This window comes from Aethalodelphis obliquidens, unplaced genomic scaffold, assembly GCF_003676395.1.
Source record: "Aethalodelphis obliquidens isolate GAN/ISIS:26980383/991018 unplaced genomic scaffold, ASM367639v1 scaffold113, whole genome shotgun sequence".
In the NCBI taxonomy this organism is placed as follows: domain Eukaryota; kingdom Metazoa; phylum Chordata; class Mammalia; order Artiodactyla; family Delphinidae; genus Aethalodelphis; species Aethalodelphis obliquidens.
Genome location: NW_020838057.1, coordinates 3,141,503 through 3,164,029, shown reverse-complemented (window position 1 = coordinate 3,164,029; position 22,527 = coordinate 3,141,503). Strand labels below are relative to the sequence as shown.

The window sequence follows — 22,527 nt, the reverse complement described above, 5'->3', positions numbered from 1 at the left end:
TAGCAGTAATAGTAATAACATATACATAGTACTGTCGTTATAAAGATGCCCCCCACTCACTCACACATGAGAAATTATTGCATTCCTTTGGAGGAACTTTTTAAATTTCATGGACCTCACAACCTAGGTAACTGATCAGATTTCCCTTTTCCCATTGGCTACCAGGAAGCTCAGGGGTAAGTTCTGCCCCTTTCCTTAGCACATGGCAGTACTTGTTGGCTCATTTTCCACTTTACCTGATGCTCAGAGAGCTCTCTTGCCAAATGTCATGGACCTTTGTCCGTCACCTGAAATCCTGTCTGGGATGAGATGGGGGAGAAGCCAATAACATGATCAACTTTCCTAGACACAGACTGAGAGAAAGAATTTGTTGCAAAAAGAATGAGGTGTAGCTGGAACTACTGTGTCTCCCTGAGGAAATCTTGCCCTTTCTCTCATTCTCTGGGGATTTTATTCCTAGACGCTGCATATCTACTTTGTTTCCTTGATGACAATAAGTTGCTTGGAAGTAAAGTCTGGATTTGCATCTATTTGGGGGTCCCGAGCTTCCAACAGAAGCTGGCATACAGAGGGCCTCAGGGAATATAGAAAGGATGGATGATGCAAGGAAGAAAGAAAGGGAGGGAGGGAAATATGGGTATGAAAATCTATGTAAATCATGGGTGAGGGAGCAGATAAATTCATGAATAACTAAGTGAATTCTCATTGACTCCTCACAGCAAATGTACAGTAGGTGTTAGTATTATCATGATTTTTTTCAGGTGAGGAAGCTGAAGCTTGGAGGGGTGAGTGAATGAATAAGTGATGGAGTGAATGGGAGAGTGAGTGGGTGAAAGGATGGATGGATGAGTGGGTGGGTGAGTTTCCGTGTGTGTTTCCAGGATAGGCAGCCCTATCCCTGCCCTTGTGTGGTCCCACCCCTGGAGGGTCCCTCCTGCGTTCCCAGTCTTCACCCCTACCCACCTCCATCAAGGAGCACCGGTCCAGGCCAGCAAAGTTGCTGAGTATTTATTTGGTCCCAGGAGTGGTGCAGGAATCAGACCGGGGACAGGAGTGGGTGATACTGTGCAGGAAAAGGGATACTGGGAGCCAAGGGGATAGTAGGCTGGGATCACTGATTGTCAAAGCAGAGGGCGAGACCCTGGGATGGCGGGAGACCAGACTGCTCTCCTCCTCCCCCAGGGGTCCCTGGGGCTTTGGGGCATGTGCCATATTGGGGGAGTTGGCAGGTTATCATGATTGGCATAATGGGGATGGGGAGAAGGCAGGAATGGGTAGAGTGGGGGGGGTGTTAGCGTTCAGAGAAGGCTTATAGGTGGGCATGGACGTGGCTTTGGACAGGAGTCTGGGGTCAGGGGCTTGAGGGTGGGTATCAGGGTGCTGGCGGTGGCCTCACTCGGTCAGGGGGCCGCAGCGAGTGCCACTGGGCGATGGGCCGCCGGGGGTTGGCCAGCATGTCTGCCCAGTGCCGCAGCCCAGCGCCCCCGGCCGCTGCCCCTACGGCCACCCTCCCGATGGCCTCGTTCTTGCCCAGCTTGTCATAGTCCAGCACAGTCAGCTCCACCTGAACCTTCTGAGGTGGGCAGGGGAGGAAGAAGAGACAGAGAGTGGGGTAAGGAGGTAATGTGAGGGACTCAGATTTCATTGCTAAGGAGACCCTCTCCCTCACAACCCTCATTCTGAGGGGTCTTCCTAGGCCCCTGGGCTAAGGCTTCATCTGGAGCTTGGACCGGGGGAGGGGGCGGAGATAAACTCTCAGGACCCCGTTGCTCAGGGGTTGTTAGGAGGCCCCTTAGGGTCAGCCTCCTAAGGGGGGCAAATCTTCAAGACTTTGAAGTGGGTGGAGAGGCCGGGCCTTAGGGTTGTGGGGAAGTCTCTTTTTCTCAGTAACCAGAGCTCCTGAGGGCAACGGGCACCCTGGTCTTGCTTGGGGGTGGGGCTTCCTGGTCCTCATGGGAGAAACTGAGATTGAGAACACAATCAGACCCCCAAGACCTGGCTTCTCAGGGTTGCTAAGGAGTCTCCCTTCCCTCAGCAACGGGGGTTTCTAAGGGCCTGGGACTCCGGGGTAAGGGCTGCTCTGGCAGGGGCTATGGGCAGGTCTGAGCTCACCTGGACCTGGTCACAGGGCACCTCGAAGCTGAAGGCCTCGTTGTAATAGGGGTTCAGAGTATTCTTCTTGATGGTCGTTTTCTTCTTCCGCACCTTTTTGCCACCCTGCAGCAGGTGGACCTTGACATACGGATCTGGGGAGAGGGAGGAGGAATCTTATAACCCCACCACTCTGGTGAGTCCAAAGGGATCAGGTTGAGGGGAATGCATGAGACTCTTCTTTGGAACAACACAGAGACAGCCCATGGACCCCTCAGGTCTCCCTTTCTCTGTGCCCAAATAGAATCTAAATCCTCCATGACAGCCGGGATCCCCCTCTCCCCTATGAGACCCTCGGGGCCCAGACACTGCCAGAACCTTAGCCAGAGAACCTCCCCCGCCCATCATCACCATTTGCTTGCTTCCCACACACCTGACAGCCCTGCTACATCCATCTTCTTCAGGTTTTTAGCCTCCAGGACGATGACGGTGAGCTTCCCGGCCGTGGGGACATAGCGGAGGGAGAAGCAGATGTCACCTAGTTTCTCCTGCTAAAAGATGGAGAGGGACTCATCAACGGAACCGGGGCTCCGCATCCAACCCCTCTGCGATTTTTCTTCCCTCCCCCTCGTGTTGAAATGGTATGGTCCAGAGTTAAGACCCGGGTGGTACAATCCGAGGGGGACTGCCGAGGGGAGGCGTTGATCCACCAGGATAGACCTGGGAGCTACTCTTCTGCAGCAGGTGGAAGTGCTGGAGCCCAGAGGATCGCGGAGGCCTGTGATCTGATTGGCCCGGGGTTGAGGTGGGCGGGGCCAGATGTGGGGGCGTGGCCACGCGTGCTCACCTCCTCCCGAGGAGCCGCCTGCAGCTCCCGCCAGGCCAGCACTGGCCGCCCCAAGTCCACGGAGCTCATGGGGACCCGCACCTCCCCAATGGAGTCGTTGCGGGAGAAGCGGTCGAAGTCATATACTGCCATGACCAGTACCCTGCCCCCCAGCTCCACGTAGGGGACCTGGGGGAAGGGGGACGCAAAGAAAGCACACGGTGAGAGTAGGAAGTGGGACACAGCACATCCAGGTGGAAGGCGATGAGTGGGGGCAGCGAGGATCCCAAGGAACAGTTAGGGGGGGTGCCTATGGACCCCAAATGGGACAGCCCAAGGACCAACGAAGCAGTCCAGGGGCCAGTAGTGCCCCCTAAAGGGACAACGCAGGGTCCAGTGGAATAGTCCCCAGAGCTGGTAGCTGCCACCAGTAAAAGCCGAAGATATCGGTCCCAAGCGTTTCAGAGACTGGGGACAGGCTGCCGGGCATAAAGCACTGAGGCCACGAGCTCACCTTGAAGGCGAAGTTCTCCCCAAAGTGTGGGTTCAGCGTCTGCCGATGCACCCTGGTCTCGTGCCGCCTCCGTTTGTCTGGCAGCAGGTAAACCCGCACGTAGGGGTCAGAGGAGCCACCTAGGTCCAAGGCTGCCAATCCCTCAGCTTGCACGATGCCCACCAGCAGCTGTACAGTGATAAGGGGACCCTAGTCTTAGCTTCCCTTCCAGAGCTTCCTCCAAGAAGGGGCTAGAACCCCTGGGACCCTCCCCTCCAAAGCATCTCCCCTCCTCCACACCCACCTGGCCACTCTGGAAATCATAATCCAGTGAGTACTGTAGTCGTCCTAGTTCATGCTTCTCTGCCACCTGCTGCCCTGGCCCAGATGGTGTCGGCTCCAGCTCCTCCACTTCTGGCTGCACCTTAGAGAGCCAGGGGCAAGGGCAGGTGAACTCTTCCCCTGATAGTGATATCCACCCAGGTGCAGAAGCCAAAGGAGACTCACAGATCCCTCCAGCTATACCTGAACACTTGCAAGCTAAGCAGAGTCGGTGTTTGATTAGTGATGTCTGCCACAGGTGGGACTAGCCATGGCAACACAGTGTGGTAAGTTTGTCAGTGTTTTATTAGTGATGCCTGCTACCGGTGGGGCATAGACGTGATGACACACATGCAGTGTGCTTGTCATGACTAGACTAGAAAAACAAGCACTGACAGTGTCTCATTGCCTGCAGGATGGATGCAGATTTTAGTTCACACATTAATGGATGTATTGGGATGATTGTCCAAATTGCCACATTGATCAGTGATCTTGGACAGAAAATATGGAGGGAAAATTGCATATTTAGTGTGTATTTGCCATTCTAAACTAGAACAACAAAGTCAGAAAACTTCTTAACCTAAGCCACCGATTTTCAAAATGCAATGTGAATCAGAATTCCCCTGAGTAGTGTGGCAAAATGCCTTCGCTTCAGAGATTCTGATTCAGTAGGTCTGGCACAAGATCCAGAATTTGCATTTCAACAAGTACCTGAACTGATTCTGATGCTGATGGTCTTTGGAGTCACTGGCTTAGGGGAGAGGGATGAAGACTGGATACCAGGGCCCTAAAGGACACCCCTTAAGGGTAATAATTTTAACAGCTATTTGTTGAAAAGGGAGGTAAGGAAATACTAGTTATGGTCCACAAACTTGAGGCTCAGAGACAAACAGTGAATTTCCCAAGGTCACAGAGCCGGTTGCTCTGGGTTGGAAACCTAGGACTCTGGCTCCCAGGAGAGCCTCATTCCACTCTGCATTCAGAGGCCCAGTGCTCAGATACTTGCACCTGTAGCTTTCCACGCCAACGACGTCTTCCAACTCGCGTTTGCTTCAACCTCTCAAGGCTGCCATATAGCCTCCTCCCTTGTCTCCTTGCCCCAGACCTGTCCTCCACAAGGGTTCCAGGGGATTCATCCTAAAGCCCATGTGACCTTGTGCCTCTCCCACTCAAAACTTCTGTGGCTCCCAATCACCTTCATTACATGGGTACTGCTGAGCTCTCCAGAAACCTCACCCTAGAGCACAGGATATCTGTATGCTATACCCCAGCTATTGTGAAGAATGACTCTTTGTTCTCCAAATATCCCTCAGAATCAGGATTCCAGGCCTCAACACATGCTCCTCCTTTGAGGTAGAATGTCCTTCTCTCTGCTCTCAGCTAATTCTGAGTTCCTCTGGGTCTCAACACAGAAGTCACCTCCTCCAGGAAGCCTTCTCAGACCGCCTAGGCTGTCAGGTGGTTTCTCTGTGCTCCCACATGCCCTGTACTGCCTCTAATGTGGCACATACCACCCTGTATTTTGAATGTCTATATGAGCATGTGACTTCCCCATCAGGCTGGAGGTTCTTGTGAATGTCTGGTCTATCTCCAGGTCCCCAGGTCCAGGTTAGGGCTAGACACACAAGGGAGATGAGCAAACACAGCGGGTGTAAGAGGGATGGAGCAGGGACTGAGGCTGCTGGGCCATTGAGAGGAGTAAGGGTGCAGGAAGGAGCAGGGCTGAGGGGCTGGGCCAGGCCACACCTTGTCTATGTAACTCCGGCCCAGCTCCTTCACTTCCTGAAGGTGGACCTGGGCTTGAGCCTGGCTCTTCTTGCCCATCCGCCTCCGACAACGCTTCCGGTAGAGACAGAAACAGCAGCTGAAGACGAGGAGGCCTGAGACCAGCACGATGGTGGCCAGAGCCCAGGGGGGCACTGCAGAGGACATGGAAACAGCAAACATTGAGGCCCTGAGAGACAAGCAGGCTGATTCATTCTGTATGACACGTGTCAGCTGAAATCCTGGCCTTGTTTTCCCTCCAGCCATTTCCATTCCATTTTATTCCCATGTTTTCCTTCCAACTGGTCTCACATATAAAACTATTTGAAGACCTAAGGCAGGCTGACACCATCTAGATTTTCTTGCCTATTAGGATTAGTTCCACCTCCTCTTCTACTCCCATTCTAATTTTTTTGCTCAACCGCTGTGTTTTAGAAGGCTTAACCCTTCTCTGGGCCTCAGTCTCCCTCTTTAAAAGAAGGGAGAGGTGGACCTTCCAATTCACCAATCCACAGTTCCATTCCACTCCACACCCCTTGATTTGGTTCCTGATTTTCTCACAAACCTGTTCCTTTTTCATTTCATTTAGATTCCAATCCAGGATGCCGACTATAATCTCACCCGTATTTTCCAGCCCGCCAGCCTGAATACACCCGTTCGAACCCCGCCCCTGGGAATCCTAGCCTGGCTTTCCCTCCACTCCACCCCGGGTTTCGCTCACCAGGGCCGTGGCTGATGCGACTCGAGTCAGGAGGCGTGTCGGTCGCTGGAGGCCCCGGTGTTGGGGGCTCCGGGAACATGGCGGCGGGGTCTTACTGTTCTTTCTGCGGAGGCACCCAAATGCTCTAGTCCCCCCACACCCACCCCGTGCATCTGTCGAGCCATCCGAACAACAAAGAACTCCAACTCCCATCGGCACCCTGGGCCGTATGGTCCCATATGGGAACCTGCCAACCGCCGCGAGGCATGCTGGGGGTTGTTGTTTCAGCCTTCCTGCGACGGAGGGCGAGGGGTGGGGGTGGATTCCAGGACCAAGTCTCGTCCCAAGGGACGCCCCCTCCCTCCAAGGCCTCCAGGAATCCAATCCCGCTGACTTCTGTCCCTTCCTTGCCCTTCCCCGGGGCCTGAACCGGAAGTGGGCGAGGGCGGGCGTGGGAACCAGCGCACCGGGTTGCCCAGAGCAACGGCTGGCTCCACGGGGGCGGGGTGAAGGGAGCGCTGGTTGCCCCGGCAACGGCCTGTTGCCAGGACAACGGGCGGGGCTGACGCACAGAAGCCGAGTCCCAGAGGCGCAAGCCGGTTCGGTTCCCCGTCCCACCTGGGACCTCAGACCCGGATACCCCTGACAAGCGAAGATGGGGAGGACGCGGCCTTGCCCGTGCGTCTGTCCACGCGCCCAAGGCTGGCTCCTCCCTCCACATCTGGCCCTGGGAGTGAAGACTCAGGCTGCCCTCCCTCTCCCACTCTTGCGGGGAATGTGAGGGGCGGGCGGCTGCCCTGCTGCCTTGGCTGGGCCACCACATCCTTTTCAGCCTGTTTGTCTCTTCCGCGCACCCTGAGCTCTGTCTTCACACCTGTCCTCGTGACCGCCTCGGCCTCCATTCCTCTCTCCACCCCACATCGAGGTCCGTCTCCCCGTCGGCTTCTCGCCGCTCCTCCGTCTGGGTTGTCTGGCCTCTGCCTGTTGTCTGATCTCAGTCTACCGGGATCTCGCACCCTCTTCCACTGCCTGCTCCTCCCTTCCCTCTGGCTCTTTGTCTCCACACCTGTCTCTAAATCCCATTCTCCCCATTTCAGGCTCCAGCCCTCCCACTCCATCTGCTGGTCTCTCCCAGTGTCCCCGCCACCACACACACGCGCGCGCGCGCACATACACACACCATCTCTCTAGGGATGGAAATGAGGATGGGGCTTAGGGAGGGGGTTCCAGTGGCTCCTACCTGCTCGGTGGCTAGACAGGACCCTCCCGAGAGATACCGAGGCGCCGGCCCCGCCCGGACCCCGCCCCGGCACGCGTGTGGCTGGCGCTGTCCTGGGTGCTGATCGCGGAGCGCTGTGGGGCGGGGGCTCAGCCGAACGGAGCCAGCCCGGGGTGTGTATGTGCCCGTGTGCGTGTGTGTGAGCGTGTATATGTGTGTGAGAGAAAGCCTGAGAGTGTGTATGTGTGTGTGCGCGTGCGTATTTGGAAGGTGGAGAACTCCGCCCCGGCCCTCGTCCCGCCCCAGCCTGGAACCACCAGGGCGCCCACGGATATTTATCCTGGTCCCAAGGATTTTCTGCCTTCTAGTCCAGCCACCGGGCATACAGACCCCTTCTCCCCACCCCAGACCCCGGGACTGTCCATAGAACCAGGCTCCAGGATATCGGGTTCTAGGACCCAGAAGACCCTCTCCGGAGACCCAGCTATTCAGATATCCAGACAGGAGACTATGCGTGAAATTCTCCAGCAAATCCGATACAGACTTCACTCCACCCTCTAAGTTCCCCTAAGGCCGTGCCCAGAAGGCAAGCCCCCGTGCTCCCAGCTCGAGGGAAGCGAGTCCACACTGCCCAGACCCTAGACCTACAGCCTTCTCGGAGAGACTCAACTGTCCAAACCTACATTTTTCAGGCGCAAATTGTGAGTCCCTCTAGTTTCCTCCCTAGGACATTGGCCTCAGTACCTAAACGTCAGGAACCCACCCCAATATTATTTCCAGACCCAGAAATCCAATGGGGCAAGTGTCTCTAGGGAGCATAGTGATTTAATAAATTATGGGATAAAAGAAAAAATATGTACAGGCAGTGGGGTGCAGGGAAACCTCAGATCCTCGAAGGTTGATGATTCAGTTTCTGGAGTAAAATACGGGCAGGATCCTGCCTGGCCTGCCCTCGCGCCTTGGGTGGCCACAATTCTGGACCCTCGTTACTTCCTTTCTTCCTCAGAAATCAGCTTGTTTCCTTGAGACCCTGCAGCCTCTTCCTCCCTCAAAAAGCAACAAGGAAATCCTAGATCCCATCCCTCTCCTTCTTCAAGGAACTGGAAATCCAGGATCTGGGCTCCCACCTGACCTCTCTCCCCCTCCGGAAAGCAGGAATTTAGGCTGCCAGCCCCCTCTTCCTGCAGGGCCCAGGGGTGTGGGACCCCAGCCCTCTGCTGTCCCAGGGGTCCAGGTATCTGGGGTGAAGTAGGGATGCAGAATTTGAGTCTAGATGGGCTGGGGTCTCAGCCCTCCCGCAGCTCAGGCCTCTGTAGGAGCTACATTCTCGAAAAGCAGGTTCTCATAGGTGGGCCCCTTCTCAGCAGGCACTGGGGATGACTGTTGCAGAAACCTAAGGATGCACTGGTGCAGGAACACATACTGGGCCTGGGGACAGAGCACGGGCAGGTGAGGGTGCGCTACTGAGCCTCGGCCTGCTTTCCTCTGGGGCCCCACCCCACCCCACCCACCCTGTGCCCGAGGATCCCCATCACCTCAGTCTGCACCGTATGTGGCCGGCTTTCTCACATCTCCATCATGTAGCTGAAGGGCCCCATGAGACCCTCACTCTCCAGCTGCCGCAGCAGGACATCCAGGGCAATGAGGGTGCCCGAGCGGCCCACGCCAGCGCTAGGCGGGGACAAGAAGGGTCAGACCACGGGAGGGGGAGTCTCAGCTGACTGGAGGGATCTGTGTTCGGAGCACCCAGGGGTCAGGGTATTCAGTGAGACTATTCTGGAGGCTACAGTGTTAAGTGGGGGTTACTTCATTAAGTAGGAAGTAATAACAAATGACTATGCTCTGTGTTCTCTCTACCTGCTAGGCCCTGTTCCAGGTGCCTTACGTGCTTTTTTCACTCCTCCCACTCCTAAGAGGTAGGAACCATTAGTTGAGCGTGCCCATTTTACATACAGGGCAATGGAGGCTGAGTGAGGTGAAGTCGATTGTCCCAGGCCACTCAGCTAGTAAGTGACAGAGCTAGGGTTCATACACGGGAAGATGAGCTCCCAAGCTTGTCATTTAAAAAAAAATTTTAGGGCTTCCCTGGTGACGCAGTGGTTGAGAGTCCACCTATCGATGCAGGGGACATGGGTTCGTGCCCCGGTCCGGGAAGATCCCACATGCCGCGGAGCGGCTGGGCCCGTGAGCCATGGCCGCCGAGCCTGCGCGGCCGAAGCCTGTGCTCTGCAGCGGAAAAGGCCACGGCAGTGAGAGGCCTGCGTATCAAAAAAAAAAAAAAAAAAAAAAAAAAAATTTTAAACATGAAAATGACCGTTTTATTTTATTTTTCATTAAAAAAAATTTTTTTTTGGCCGCGCTGTGAAGCTTGTGGGATCTGGGCCCTCGACAGTGAAAGTGCTGTGTCCTAGCCACTGGACCACCAGGGAAGCCCCCAAGGAGCTGTTTTAAATGTTTCTTAAAACCTTTGGCTGCCTCTCCCTCCTGCTCTTCACCCCTCTTCCCTCCTTCTCCCCATGCATGCCTCCTCCTTTACCTCTTTTTCTTTCTTTCCCATCTCTTCACCTTTATCATCATTCTTGACCTGCATCACCGCCCCTTCACCTTCTGCCCTCCCCATCTCCTCCACCTCCTCTAGAAGTTCCTAAGGACCCAGAGAACCCTGGTTTCTGAGCCCCAAGGGGGCGGTTTCCTCACGGACAGAGGGCTCTGGCTGGTCCTCACGGGCAGTGTACAATGGGGGGGGCCTCCCCCCACGGTCTGGTCCAGCCACTGCCGGAGCATCTTCCAGAAGGCCAGCAAGGGGTCTGGGGAGTGGGGGATGCCATGGTCTGGCCAGGTCACATAGTGGAACTGACGCACAGATAAAGTCTTCTGCTCTTGCATCTAGACGGAGGGGAGTTGGGGGGAGCTCAGGACCCGGGGGCTGGTTTCTGACCGGTGGGGACATCCCTGGGGCACATTGTGGTCCCTTGCGGGAGTGGCGGAAGCTTAGACTTCATGGGGAGCTCTGGGGAGGGGACTGCCTGGAATATCACGGGGGAGGAACTGAGGGTCAAGGTGGGGCTGAAGGGGTGGGATGGGGGCTTACATGCCAGAGCTTCAGATTTCGTACTGTCCAGTTCTCCATCACCTCCTCACCCACCAGGGTCACATGGGTGCAGGGCTGGGCGTCTAGAGGCCAGTAATGCTCACACTTCACCTGGGGGAAGACTGGGGCGGGTCAGAGTACAGGAGGCCCCAGAGCACCTTCCCTGGTGCCCCTCTGCAGGGTGGCTCTTGTATTCAGTGCCGGGGAATCCCCCCTGCTCTGGTGACAAGGCAGGACCCACAGGCAGCCAGGTGTAGATTCATCCCAGCCGGGAGGACTCTTCTTTCACAAGGTCCTTGAGATCAGCTTCACCCTGTAAGTGGACAAATGGGTGGACTGGGGGAGACAGGAAGGTTGGGGCTGTGGTGGAGGGAAACAGTGAGGTCTAAGTCAAGGTCTACCCTGGGATCAGTGTCTGGGGCAGGGTCACGGGCTGGAGCTCAGGGGTCAGCACCCAGGACCCAGGTGTCCTCTCACCTGGGCAGACTCCACGCAGTTGGTCAGCGTGAGCAGTGTGGGGCTCCGCTGCCCCTACACCAGGCGCCAGAAGCCGCCCACAGTGTGGGGGAGGGGGCCCTGGACTGCAATGAACTCCCGGAGGCTCCAGAGACCCTGGTTGAGGAAAACAGGTAGGTCACATCCCGCCTCATCTGGCCCTCGTCTTCCGAGGCTCATTCAGCATCCTCCTGGCTCCCAACCGCAGCCTTACAGGGATGCAGCTGGCCTTGAGGTACTCAGAGCCCGGCTCCCCAGGGAGGGGCGTCAGGGGCACATGGGACCAGTCATCTAGGGGAAGAGGCCGGCATTAGCGATGCGGGGGGCAGGGTGGGAGACCCAGGGATAGAGGTCACGCCGACACACGTCACGCTGCACACAGACAAGGGGAGCTGGGAGAGGGTCTGAGGGACCTCGGGCGGGAGGGGCCGGCCTGGGGTTTCTCAGCTCACGGGGGCAAGAGCTTTGTCCCTCAAGGGTAATAAGGGGCAAGGGTCAGGCCTGGGATGTTGACTAAGTCACGGCTGAGAACAAAGTCAGCAGAGGCTCGTGACTCACAGGGCAGCACGTTTCTGTAACGGTTCTTGGCGCTGTTCTCCGGAGCTGAGGCCACCATCTGGGACTGGCTGTGGTCCTCCAGGGCCGGCTGCTCGGGGCGAAGTGAGGGGAGGGTGCACGGATGCTGGATTTTCTCTGCCCTCCCCCAGGGATACCCGCGTTGCTCCCTCCGCCTTCCTAAGTGCCACCCCACTCACCCCTTACACCCTGGAATTCTGTAGCACCTACAGAAATAGGACAAGTAGGACTTCCCTGGTGGCGCAGTGGTTAAGAATCTGCCTGCCAATGCAGCGGACACGGATTCGAGCCCTGGTTTGGGAAGATCCCATGTGCCGCGGAGCAACTAAGCCCATGAGCCATAACTAGAAAAGGCCTGCGCACAGCAACGAAGACCGAACGCAGCCAAAAATAAATAAATAAATTTATTTATTTTTAAAAAAAGAAAGAGAGAAATAGGACGAGTGTGTGCACCATCCCCGGGGGGGCATTTTGGAGGAAGGGCAGGAGGATGGGGACTGGAGAGGTAGGTGAGAGAGGAGGGGTCAGGGGAAAACCAAGGTGTTGCTTTAAGATTAACCCATCCAACCAACACTACAGTAAGAGTTCAGTGAGTCAAGAAGGTGGATAATCATGGCTGAGAATTTCTGTATGAGCCAACCAAGTATGTATCCCTGCTTCTGTTCAATCCCAAAGGGGTGGAAAGGTCTCCGTGGACACGTGGGGCTCAGCTCAGCTCCCTCTGTTCTCACCCGACCTGGTACTCCTCAGCAAAGCCACAGCCGCTGTCTTCGTGTTTCCTGACGTGGTCGGCAAAGTCTTCAGCCAGGACGTCCCCTGGGAAGCTGTGGGGGAAGAGGGGCACATAACCTCCTTTAACCTTGTGCGCTTGGGATAAAAGAAAAGGATTTTGTGTTTTGTTTTCTTTTTTTTACCTCCCCAGGACTTATTTATCTTATAACTGGAAGTTTGTACCTTTGATCACCTTCACCCATTTCACCCTCTGCCTCTGGTAACCACCAGTCTGTTCTGTGTATCTACGAGTTCGAGGTTTTTTTAATTTTTAAATTTTGGCCACGCCGCACAGTTTGTGGGATCTTAGTTCCCCGACCAGGGATCGAATCCGGGACCCTGGAAGTGAAAGCACTGAATCCTAACCACTGGACCCCCAGGGAATTCTCTCGAGTTTTTTTTTTAGAGTCCACACACAGGAAGTCCCCTGCATACGAAACTTCAAGTTGTGAACTTTCAAAGACGCGAATGTGCGTTCGCATGTCCAATCACACAAGGCGTGAGTGACATTGCAGCTTGCCCTCTGTCTCCTATGGCCAAGGATCCTTCAGCTCTGCCATCTCCCACCTCCTCTCCCTCCTCCAGTCAGTAACTCTTCTTTCCTGTTCACTCAGTGCCAGCCCCTGTATGCCAGCTCTTACACTGCACTACTGGACTTTTCAAGGTACTGTTCTGTAAGATTAAAAATGTTTTATTTTTTGTGTTTGCTTGTTTTAATGTATTATTTGTGTGAAAAGTATCATAAACCTATTACAGTACAGTACTATATAGCCAATTGTGTTAGTTGGGTACCTAGACTAACTTTGTTGGACTTATGAACACAGTCTTGGAACGTAACTCATTTGTGTGTAAGGGACTTACTGTATAAGTGTTATCTCATACAGTATTTGTCTTTCTCTGTCTGACTTATCTCACTTAGCATAATGCCCTCAAGGTCCATCCATGTTGCCACAAATGGCATTACTTCATTCTTTTTTACGGCTGGATAATTTTCCATTCTATATGTATATTACACCTTAAAAAAATTAATTAATTTATTTCGGCTGTGTTGGGTCTTTTGTCGCTGTGCGTGGGCTTTCTCTAGCTGCAGTGAGCGGAGGCTACTCTTCATTGCGGTGCGAGGGCTCCTCATTGCAATGGCTTCTCTTGTTGCGGAGCACAGGCTCTAGGCACACGGGCTTCAGTAGTTGTGGCGCACGGGCTTAGTTGCTCCATGGTATGTGGGATCTTCCTGGACCAGGGCTCAAACCCGTGTCCCCTGCATTGGCAGGTGGATTCTTAACCACTGCGCCACCAGGGAAGCCCTATATTACACCTTCTTTATTCAGTCATCCATCGATAGACACTTAGGTTGTTTCCATATCTTGGCTATTGTGGGTAATGCTACTATGAAGATGGGAGTGCAGATATCTTTTCAAGTTAGTGATGTTGTTTCTGATTCATCAATTCCATTTGTAGGTACATATCCAAAAGAATTGAAAGCAAGGTCTCAGATACTTGTACACCCATGTTCATAGCAGCATTATTCACAGTAGCTAAAAAGAGGAAGCAAACCAAGTGTCCATTGATAGATGAATGGATAAAGAAGATTTGGTCTAACCATACAATGGAATATTATTCTTCCTAAGGAAGGAAAGAAATTCTGACACATACAACAACATGGATGAACCTGGAGGGCATTATGCTGAGTGAAATGAGCCAGTCACAAGAGGACAAATAAAAGGACAAATACGGGCTTCCCTGGTGGCGCAGTGGTTGAGAGTCCACCTGCCGATGCAGGAGACACGGATTCGTGCCCCGGTCCGGGAAGATCCCACATGCCGCGGAGTGGCTGGGCCCGTGAGCCATGGCCGCTGAGCCTGCGCGTCCGGAGCCTGTGCTCCGCAACGGGAGAGGCCACAAGAGTAAGAGGCCCGCGTACCACAAAAACAAACAAACAAACAAACAAACAAAAAGGACAAATACGATTCCACCTATATGAGGCAGTCATCAAATTCATACAACCAGAAAGTAGAAGGGTGGTTTCCAGGGGCTGGGAGATGGGGGAAATGGGGAGTTAGTGTTTGATGTGTACAGAGTTTCAGTTTTGCAGGATGAAGAGAGTTCTACGGGGAATCCCCTGGCGGTCCAGTGGTTAGGACTCCGCGATTTCACTGCTGAGGGTGTGGGTTCAATCTCTGGTCGGGGAACTAAGATCCCACAAGCCATGTGGCGTGACCAAAATAAATAAATAAATAAAGTTTTTTAAAAAAAGAGTTCTATGGATGGATGGTGCTGATGGTTGCACAACAACGTGAATGGACTTCATGCCACTGAACTGCACACTTAAAAATGGTTGAGGTGGTAAATTTGTTATTTGGAGGTTATTTGTTTTTTTTTTTAACCACAATCAAAATTTGTTTTGACTCAAAAAAAAGGAAAGGGTATTTCTTCTCCCACTTAGGACCACTGCCCTTCTCTGGGCCCCAATTCCCTGTGGCCCTCTCTAGCCATGGTTCTTCCCTCTCTGCTGTAACTCTCCCCTCTCCTCTTTCCCTTTTGTGTGTAAACATGCTAATCTTACTTCTGTATTAAAAAAAGAATCCTTTGACCTCCTGTGGCTCCAGCTCCAGCTCTTTGTCTCTCTTCCCCTTGTAGTATAGTGTTATATATACAATGTTATATATACAGTCTTGACTCAGTTTTGAGACCCTGGTTGGAGGTTCGTCGGTTTACCTTCTTCTTTTTTGCGTGACTGGTATTTTTTTTTGTTTGTTTGTTTTTACAGTTTTGTTTATTTATTTGGCCACGCTGCGTGGCTTGTGGGAGATACCCGACCAGCGACTGAACCCGGGCCTAGCAGTGAAAGCCTGGAATCTTGACCACTGGACCGCCAGGCATTTCCCCAGTTCTCCTTCTTGAGAAGCTGATTAAATCCACACCCTCACCCCCTCCCCTTTGGGGATCCATCTGCTGGAATCCCCGCCAGGAACAGGGGACAGGCCCTGTGCATCAGAGTCCACTGAAATGATTCAAACTAAACCCGTTTGCCTTGGATTGCCCACTTCTTGCTGCAGAAACCACAGTAAAGCCTCTTCCTCAGGTGTTCCCCGACCTCCCAGCTGACCCTGGTGCTTCTCTGCATGGCCTTGCTTGGTAATCCCTCTCCTGGGATCTGTGATTGTAATGAACTATCTTTCAGTGGTGTCTGTCTCTGGATCCATTGGCCTTATCACACCTAAACAATAAGACGACCTATGAAAACACACCTTCACATTCAAACTTCTCACACTGACCGGTTTTCTCTGCTTCCTTCCCACCCTTCACCATGGCCTGGTGTCTCCACCACGACTACAGGGGAACAAGGACTTTTTTCAAAGTCCCCTATCTTATTTGCCTCCTTATCACCAATTCCAAAGGCCACCTCTCAGTGCTCAGCAGCACTTCGCACCTTTGACCGCGCCTTCCTTTCTTCCGGATCCACCCTCTTCCTGAACACCCTCTCCTGGTTTGCACCATCACCGTCTCTCTGACTGCTGCTTCTCCATCTCCTTGGTGGGGCCCTGTCCTCTGCCCATCCTAAAAGGTGGGCATCCCCAGAAGCCCATCCTCAATCCCCCCTTTCTCACTGGACACACACTTCTTATGGGGTTTGTCCATTTCCTTAGCTTCGCTTTCCATCCATTCATCTGTGATTTTTGAATCTCCATTGCCAGTCCCTACTTCTCCCCCTCCCAAGCTTCAGAGCTGTTTTCCCACCTGCCTCCTGGAATCTCCACCTGTGTGTCCTCGAGGGTCATCGCTGGGACATCCAAACACGCACGTTGAGGTTGAGGAGGGCAAGATGCTCAGCATACAGGTGGGGCCAGACTTGGAATCCAATGGGTGCAGTGATTTGTTGCAGATGCCATATAATGGACACAGGGTAAGGAGGGGAGAGGTCACAGGGTGAGTGGGGCGGGACGCTGGCCAGGACAGATTCTATGGCGAAGGAGAAACTGGACATCATCGTATTTACTCTCCCTCAAGCCCCTGCCTCTGATGGCCACGCCCTCAGTTTATGCCTCTTTCTTTTACACCCAGGCTGTCTCACCCGGTTTCGCAACATCCCTTAACTCCCTGGTCTATCTCTCCTCTATTGATCCCTGGGGATCATTCTGACATAGAGATTTGATGATGATTGACCCAACCTAAAGGGGACTCAGAGTGATGAAGACATCTGCACAAACGTTTTTCTGAACCACGGAACTCTGTATCCAACAGCCCATTTAGCGTTTTCACTCACATGTCTGACAAGCATCCCAAAATCAGTGTGTCCACCACTGAGCTCCTGACACTTTCCCCCAAACCTGCACCCCGCATAGTCATTCTGTCTCAAGTAATGGCCATTCCAGCCTCCCTGGGGCTCAGGCTGAATTCCTTGGGTTCACTCTTGAGCCCTCTCCGAATCCCACACCATACATCCATTCTTTAACCAGGTCTGCTCTTCAAACACTCAAACGGCATCTTGAATCTGATTCCCTCTAACTGTTTGCTGCTCCAAGACATAACAGACATCTGGATTATATACAGACGTCTTCCTTTGCTTCCCTACTTTTGCCTTTGCTTCATAAAAATGTGAGACTGTGTCACAGGTCTATTGAAAACCTCCAAAAACTCCCATCTCAGGATAAAACCAACGTCCCCACTATCATCTACAAGGCCCAACCTGATCTGATCCCACCTGGTAGCTCTCCGACCTCATTTCCTACCCCACCCCCACCCCCACCCCGCCTCATCCACTCTGCTCAGTCTCAGAGACACACCACGTTCTCCAAACGAGCCAAGCCTGTGCCTGCCTCGGGGCCATCGCACTTGCTGATCCCCCTGCCTGGAATGCCTTTTCCCCAGATGGGCACAGGACTCTTGCCCTCACTTGCTTCAGGTCTGTCCTCAAATGACTTCGTCTCAGTCATCTTCTTAGTAAGGCCTCTCCTGGACACTCTATTTAAAATATTCCTCCACCCTTCCTGCCTCCACCTCTTGCTTTATTTGTCTCCAAGTAAGCATCACGTTCTTTATCATCTTGGTTTTGTTTTTTGTGTGTTTGTTTGTTTTGGCCGCGCTGCACGGCTTGCAGGATCTTAGTTCCCCGACCAGGGATTGAACCCATGCCCCCTGCAGTGGAAGCATGGAGTCCTAACAAGTGGACCGCCAAGGAATTCCTAATCATCTTGTTTGTTAATGGCTGCTTGTGCTAGAATGTAAGCTCCACAAGGGCAGGAATCTTTGTTTCAGCCAGTTTCCTCGGCACCTAGAACAGTGCCTGACACTTAACAGGGGTTCAGTGAATGTCTTTTTGGATAAATGAATGGAAGTCCCAGAACTGAGACTGGAAGAGATTCCACAGCCACCGGCCCAGGCTGCTTAGGGAGTGGGCAGCGGTGAAGGCATTGCGATCCCTGCCGCAGTGGGGATCTGAGGCTGGTGTGGGTGGGTTCCTTGGCCCTGCCCTCTGACCTATACAGTGACCAGCTGGATTTGACCTGACAGTGAGTCTTTTGAATGCTCCCCAAACCCACTCACCTGAACACCAGATCCCTGGGTGCTGGTTTCTTCTCACTCTTCTTATGCCTGGGAAAAGGACATGGGGAGTGAGGCCAGAACCACGGATCCCCATCTTTCCCCAGGCCCCCTCCCGCCTGGCACCCGATAAGCCCTGCGCCAAGTCTCACCTCCTCTTCAGGAAGAAAACCAGCAGGCCCACCAGGATGAGAAACAGAAGGGGACTGACTGTGGCTCCCACGATGGCCCCTGGGGGAAGGAGGCGTGGTGGGCTGTGAGAGCCTAGGTCTGCTCTCCTGCTGTCCCATCTCCCCTACCTCTGTCCTCACCCAGACTGTGATCAGAGGGTCTAGAGGGTAGATTCGAGGGCAGAGAAGGGAAAGGAGAAAGCTTCTGGATAGAGCCCTACCTCCCACCCAACCTCTTCCCCTTAGGTCCTCACTTCCCGAGGAGCCTGATCCAAAGGCATCACTTTCTCAAGTGACCTGGTTGTTAGAGAGTGACTCTTCCCCAAGTTGGCCTAGACTAGTCGTTCTCAGAGAGGACGATTTTGCCCTCCAGGTGACATCGGGCAATGTCTGGAGACACTTCTGGTTGCTACAGCTGCGATGGTGGTGCCACTGGCATCTAGTGGCTGGAGGCCGGGGATGCTGCTTACAGCACCTGACAATGCCCAGGGCAGCCTCCCCTCCCCATCAGAAAGAGTGATCCAGTCCAGGATCCAAGAGGACCTGTCTTCTCAGAGACCCTTCTTGCTAAACCAGAGAATCCTGGACACTGGGACCCACTGAGCCCAGTTTGGAAGAGCATCCATTTATCAGTACACCGAACTCCAGTGTCTCCAGATCAGAGACCCCACCTCATAAGAGGCTTTCATTCCTAGGAAATGGTTGACAGGGCCCAGGGAGGCCCATGACCACGGTCAATGGTACATGATCAAAGATCTCCTGAGTGTGAGGTTCAAACTTCTTCAAATATCCCACTGGTGGGTGAAAAATGGTGCGGCAGTGTTGGAAAAAAATTTGGCAGTTCTTCAAAAGATTAAACACGGACTTACCATATGATCTAACAATTCCACTCCTGGGTATACACCCAAGAAAAATGAAGACATACGTCCACATGGAAACCTGCACACGAATGTTCAGAGCATTACTCAGAATAGCCAAAAAGTAGAAATGGCCCAACAGATCCATCAAACAGATGGATAAACAAAATGTGGTCTATCCACACAATGAAATCTTATTTTGGCAATAAAAAGTAATGAAGCACTGATACACACTAGAACAGTGGATGAACCTTAAAAACATTATACTAAGTGAGAGAAGCCAGTCAAAGAGGACCACATACTGTGTGATTGTATTTTTAGGAAAGCTCTAAAAGAGGCACATCTATGGAGACAGAAGCAGATTAGAGATTGCCAATGGCTGGTTGGTGGGGGATTGGGGAAATTAGGGGGTGATGGCTTAAGGAGATGACTTTTCTTTATGGGTTAACGAAAATATTCTAAAATTGATGGTAATAATGGTTGCAAATACTGCAAATATACTAGAAGTCAGTGAGCTGTACACTTTCAATGGGTGAACTGTTGTATGTTATAGGAATTACAACTCAACAGAGCTGTTTAAAAGAAAGCAGGAAATAAAACACAAACAAAAAGGACTCCATAGGTTGGTGAGACTGTCTCACAACAGGGTGTGAAGGGGTCTGGAGAGAATGTCATTGTATCAATAGCTCTCTGTCCCCGTGGGGCTCTGCTCACCTGTGCTCTCGGTGTGGCAGGTCACGGAGGCAGACTGGGCCCTCATTCCATCCCAGACGGTCGTGATGGTGGCTGAGTAGGACTGAGCCGGCCTAAGTCCCGACACCCACACGTCTCTCCCACAAGAGGAGCTGTCCTGGAGTCCTGCTGCCCGCCCACCTCCAACTCAAAGGCCTCATAGCCTCCCAGGGGGCAGGACTAGGTGAGGGTGACTCCATGGCCCCCCCCAAAGTGCTGATACAGGAGGTGATGGTGACAGGGTCCGGGGCTGGGTGGAGGGGACAAGAGGAATCAGTAGGCTCCGTCCAGGGGGGCTTTCCAACTCCCCACTCCTCACCAGTCAGGCCAGTTCTCTGAGAAATAGCTCATCCCTTCCTTCCCCTAAATCAAAATACCTCTTCGTCCCTCATTATCTGTTGTCCCCAAATAGACATGCCCCCTTAAACTACAACTCCCATGAGCACTTGGACTCTCTGTGTCACTGCAGCTCATGAAGTCATGACCCCATGGCCTGATGGGATTTAGAGTCCACTCACCTTCTTTGCTCCCAGCTCTGATCTAAGTTACTACCTGGACCTTTACAGGTAACGTTTGCTGGCCCATGACATAGTTATTTTCACCACAACTTTTAGGTTCACAGCAAAACTGAGTAGAAGGTACAGGGATTTCCCATACACCCTCTGCCCCCATCATGCATAACCTCCCCCACTGTCAACATCCCCAAAATGTACACGTTACCATTGATGAACACAATGATAATCATCCAAAGTCCATATTCCATTCCTTTTCGTGGCTGAATAATATTCCACTCTATGGATAGATGACAATTTGTTTCTCCATTCACCAGCTGATGGACATTTGGGTTTCCACCTATTTGGCTGTTAAAAATAATGTTGCTTGAATTGTATGTTTTCAGTTGTATGTACGAAAACATTGTATGTTTTCAGTTCTGTGGGGCCTGCCCCCAGGAGGGGCCAAACTTTCTTTTTACAGACTCCGTGGCTATCCTCTTTCTAGCCCGCTCCAGCTGCCAACCCTGTCCACCCCTCCACCACCAGCTCACAATCCCCTTCAATCTTCCCAGGAGTTTCTCACTGTTTTTGCTGCTCAGTGGACATCAGTCTCTCTGCTCCACGCTTTCCTCTCCTTGTGTGGTTCAAGAACTGAAGCCGTGTTCATTCACCATCTTGAAGCAATTCCCTGCCTGCCTGCAGGTGTTTTCCCAACACCTATGGCTTCCTACAGGCAGGACTACAGGCTCAAACAACACCGGGGACTCCAAGGGCAAACAGCCTCTTCCAGCTCCGGCCAAGCTTACACTGTGGTGAGGAGGCAGACTGGGAAGGTAACCGCAGAGTGACATGAAGTGGGCTACAATGGTGAGAGCACCGAGGAAGCATCTGTCCCTTAGTGGGAGGTGACATTGGGGCTGAGTCTTCGTACAAGAGCAGGGTTTGGTCAAGTGAAGAACTGCATTGGGAAGTCATCACAGGCAGAGGGGAGAGCCCATGTCAGGGCTAAGAGGGAGGAGAGGGATGGGGATAATCTGGGGGGATTTCTGTGTGGCCAGAGCGCCAGGTGGAAATGGGACTGGAGGGAGTGACCTTGAAGTAGGGGTCAGGCCACCTGGTCCCAGCCTAGTCTCAATCTATAGTTAGCCTGCGAGGTTGGTGAACACGTGGAGATTGGGGAGAGGAACATTTTCTGGATAGGGCATGGAAACTCCGTGCCCTCTCCCCACACCTTGCCCTGTGCCTGTGCTTCCATCTGGCTGTTCCTGAGTTACATTCTGTAATAAACCAGTGTTCTAGTAAGCAAAACGTTTTTCTGAGTTCTGTGAGCTGCTCTAGCAAATTAATCCAACCCGAGGAGGCGGGTCTTGGGAACCTCTGATTTATAGCCAGTTGGTCAGAAGCACAGGTTAACAACCTGGGCTTGTCACCGGAATCTGAAGTGGGGGTGGGGGGTAAAAGGTGGCAGTCTTGTAGGACTGAGTCCTTAACCTGTGGGATAGCGTCAGAACTGAGTTGACTTGTAGGACGCCCAGCTGGTGTTGGAGATTGGCTTGTTGGTGAGGGGAGGAAGCCCCACACTGGAATTGAGTGCAGAGTAGTAATTGTTTATCATCATGAAACACAGAAGGATAAACAACAAGGTCCTATTGTACAGCACAGAGAACTATATTTGACGGGTTTTTTGTTTGTTTGTTTCTGTTATTTGGCCACATCACAGGGCATGGGGGATCTTGGTTCCCCAACCAGGGATGGAACTCACGCCCCCTGCATTGTAAGTGAGGAGTCTTAACCACTGGACCACCAGGGAAGTCCCTGGAGAACTATATTCAGTATCCTAGGATAAACCATAATGAAAAAGAATATTTAAAAAATAATGTTTGTATATGTATCACTGAATCACTTTGCTGTACAGCAGAAATTAACACATTGTAAATCCACTATACTTCAATTTTTAAAAAATTAAAAGAAAAAAAACACTGAAAACAACCCAAATGATTGGAAACACCAACATTTAGAGATGAATTATGGGGAATTCTCTTGCAGTCCAGTGGTTAGGACCCTGCACTTTCACTGCCGAGGGCACGGCTTCAATCCCTGGTCGGGGATCCTGCAAGCCACGCGGCGCAGCAAAAAAAAAAAAAAAAAAGTGAATTATGCTAGTGGTTTCCTTGGGCTGGAGGGGATGGGTGATTTGTAAAAGGCACGGGGTCTCTTCTGGGGGTGATGAAAATGCTCTAAGACTGATGGTGGTGATAGCTGCAAAACTGTGAAAATACTAAAAACCACATGCACACTTTGAGTGGGCAGTTGGTGGTATATGAAGAGTATCTCAATAAAGCTGCGATCATAACATCGTTTTCAGGAATTGGATATAAATGCCTTC

The 22,527-nt window shown here is 52.5% G+C and overlaps 2 protein-coding genes across 6 annotated transcripts; both read right to left on the bottom strand.

The window, feature by feature from the left end:
* Window positions 1-992: 992 nt before the first annotated feature.
* Window positions 993-11,144, bottom strand: SYT5 (synaptotagmin 5). 5 transcript variants are annotated; one of them, XM_027097445.1, is made up of 12 exons: window positions 10,983-11,144; window positions 10,506-10,818; window positions 8,950-9,085; window positions 7,436-8,842; window positions 6,217-6,319; window positions 5,478-5,650; window positions 3,715-3,834; window positions 3,432-3,599; window positions 2,939-3,106; window positions 2,525-2,642; window positions 2,113-2,246; window positions 993-1,573 (listed from the first exon to the last, which is right to left on the bottom strand). In XM_027097445.1, exons 5-12 carry the CDS (start codon window positions 6,293-6,295, stop codon window positions 1,373-1,375), a joined length of 1,161 nt encoding a protein of 386 aa, XP_026953246.1. In that variant the 5' UTR covers window positions 6,296-6,319; window positions 7,436-8,842; window positions 8,950-9,085; window positions 10,506-10,818; window positions 10,983-11,144; the 3' UTR covers window positions 993-1,372. The 5 variants fall into 5 exon arrangements, with proteins under 5 accessions (XP_026953246.1, XP_026953248.1, XP_026953249.1 ...); XM_027097447.1 differs by having other exon boundaries at window positions 7,436-9,085; window positions 10,506-10,616; window positions 10,747-10,818; XM_027097448.1 differs by having other exon boundaries at window positions 2,525-2,639; window positions 7,436-9,085.
* A 121-nt stretch (window positions 11,145-11,265) lies between these two features.
* On the bottom strand, window positions 11,266-19,994 carry PTPRH (protein tyrosine phosphatase receptor type H; the record flags this gene model as incomplete). Its single annotated transcript, XM_027097450.1, is given in 7 exon segments — window positions 11,266-11,291; window positions 11,559-11,646; window positions 12,308-12,400; window positions 17,892-17,939; window positions 19,630-19,776; window positions 19,779-19,857; window positions 19,860-19,994. Coding segments are annotated over 7 exon segments (594 nt in total), but the record flags the coding sequence as incomplete, so codon positions are not given.
* Window positions 19,995-22,527: the final 2,533 nt, after the last annotated feature.

What these genes read in the sequence shown, in the direction of transcription:
- SYT5 (XM_027097445.1), bottom strand. Translation starts at nt 6,295, where the DNA reads ATGTTCCCGGAGCCCCCAACACCGGGGCCTCCAGCGACCGACACGCCT. An exon ending in GGATGTAGCAGGGCTGTCAG is followed by an intron (nt 2,247 to 2,524) that starts GTGTGTGGGAAG and finishes CCCTCTCCCCAG; the next exon opens with ATCCGTATGTCAAGGTCCAC. An exon ending in TGCCCTGTGACCAGGTCCAG is followed by an intron (nt 1,574 to 2,112) that starts GTGAGCTCAGAC and finishes TGCCCACCTCAG; the next exon opens with AAGGTTCAGGTGGAGCTGAC.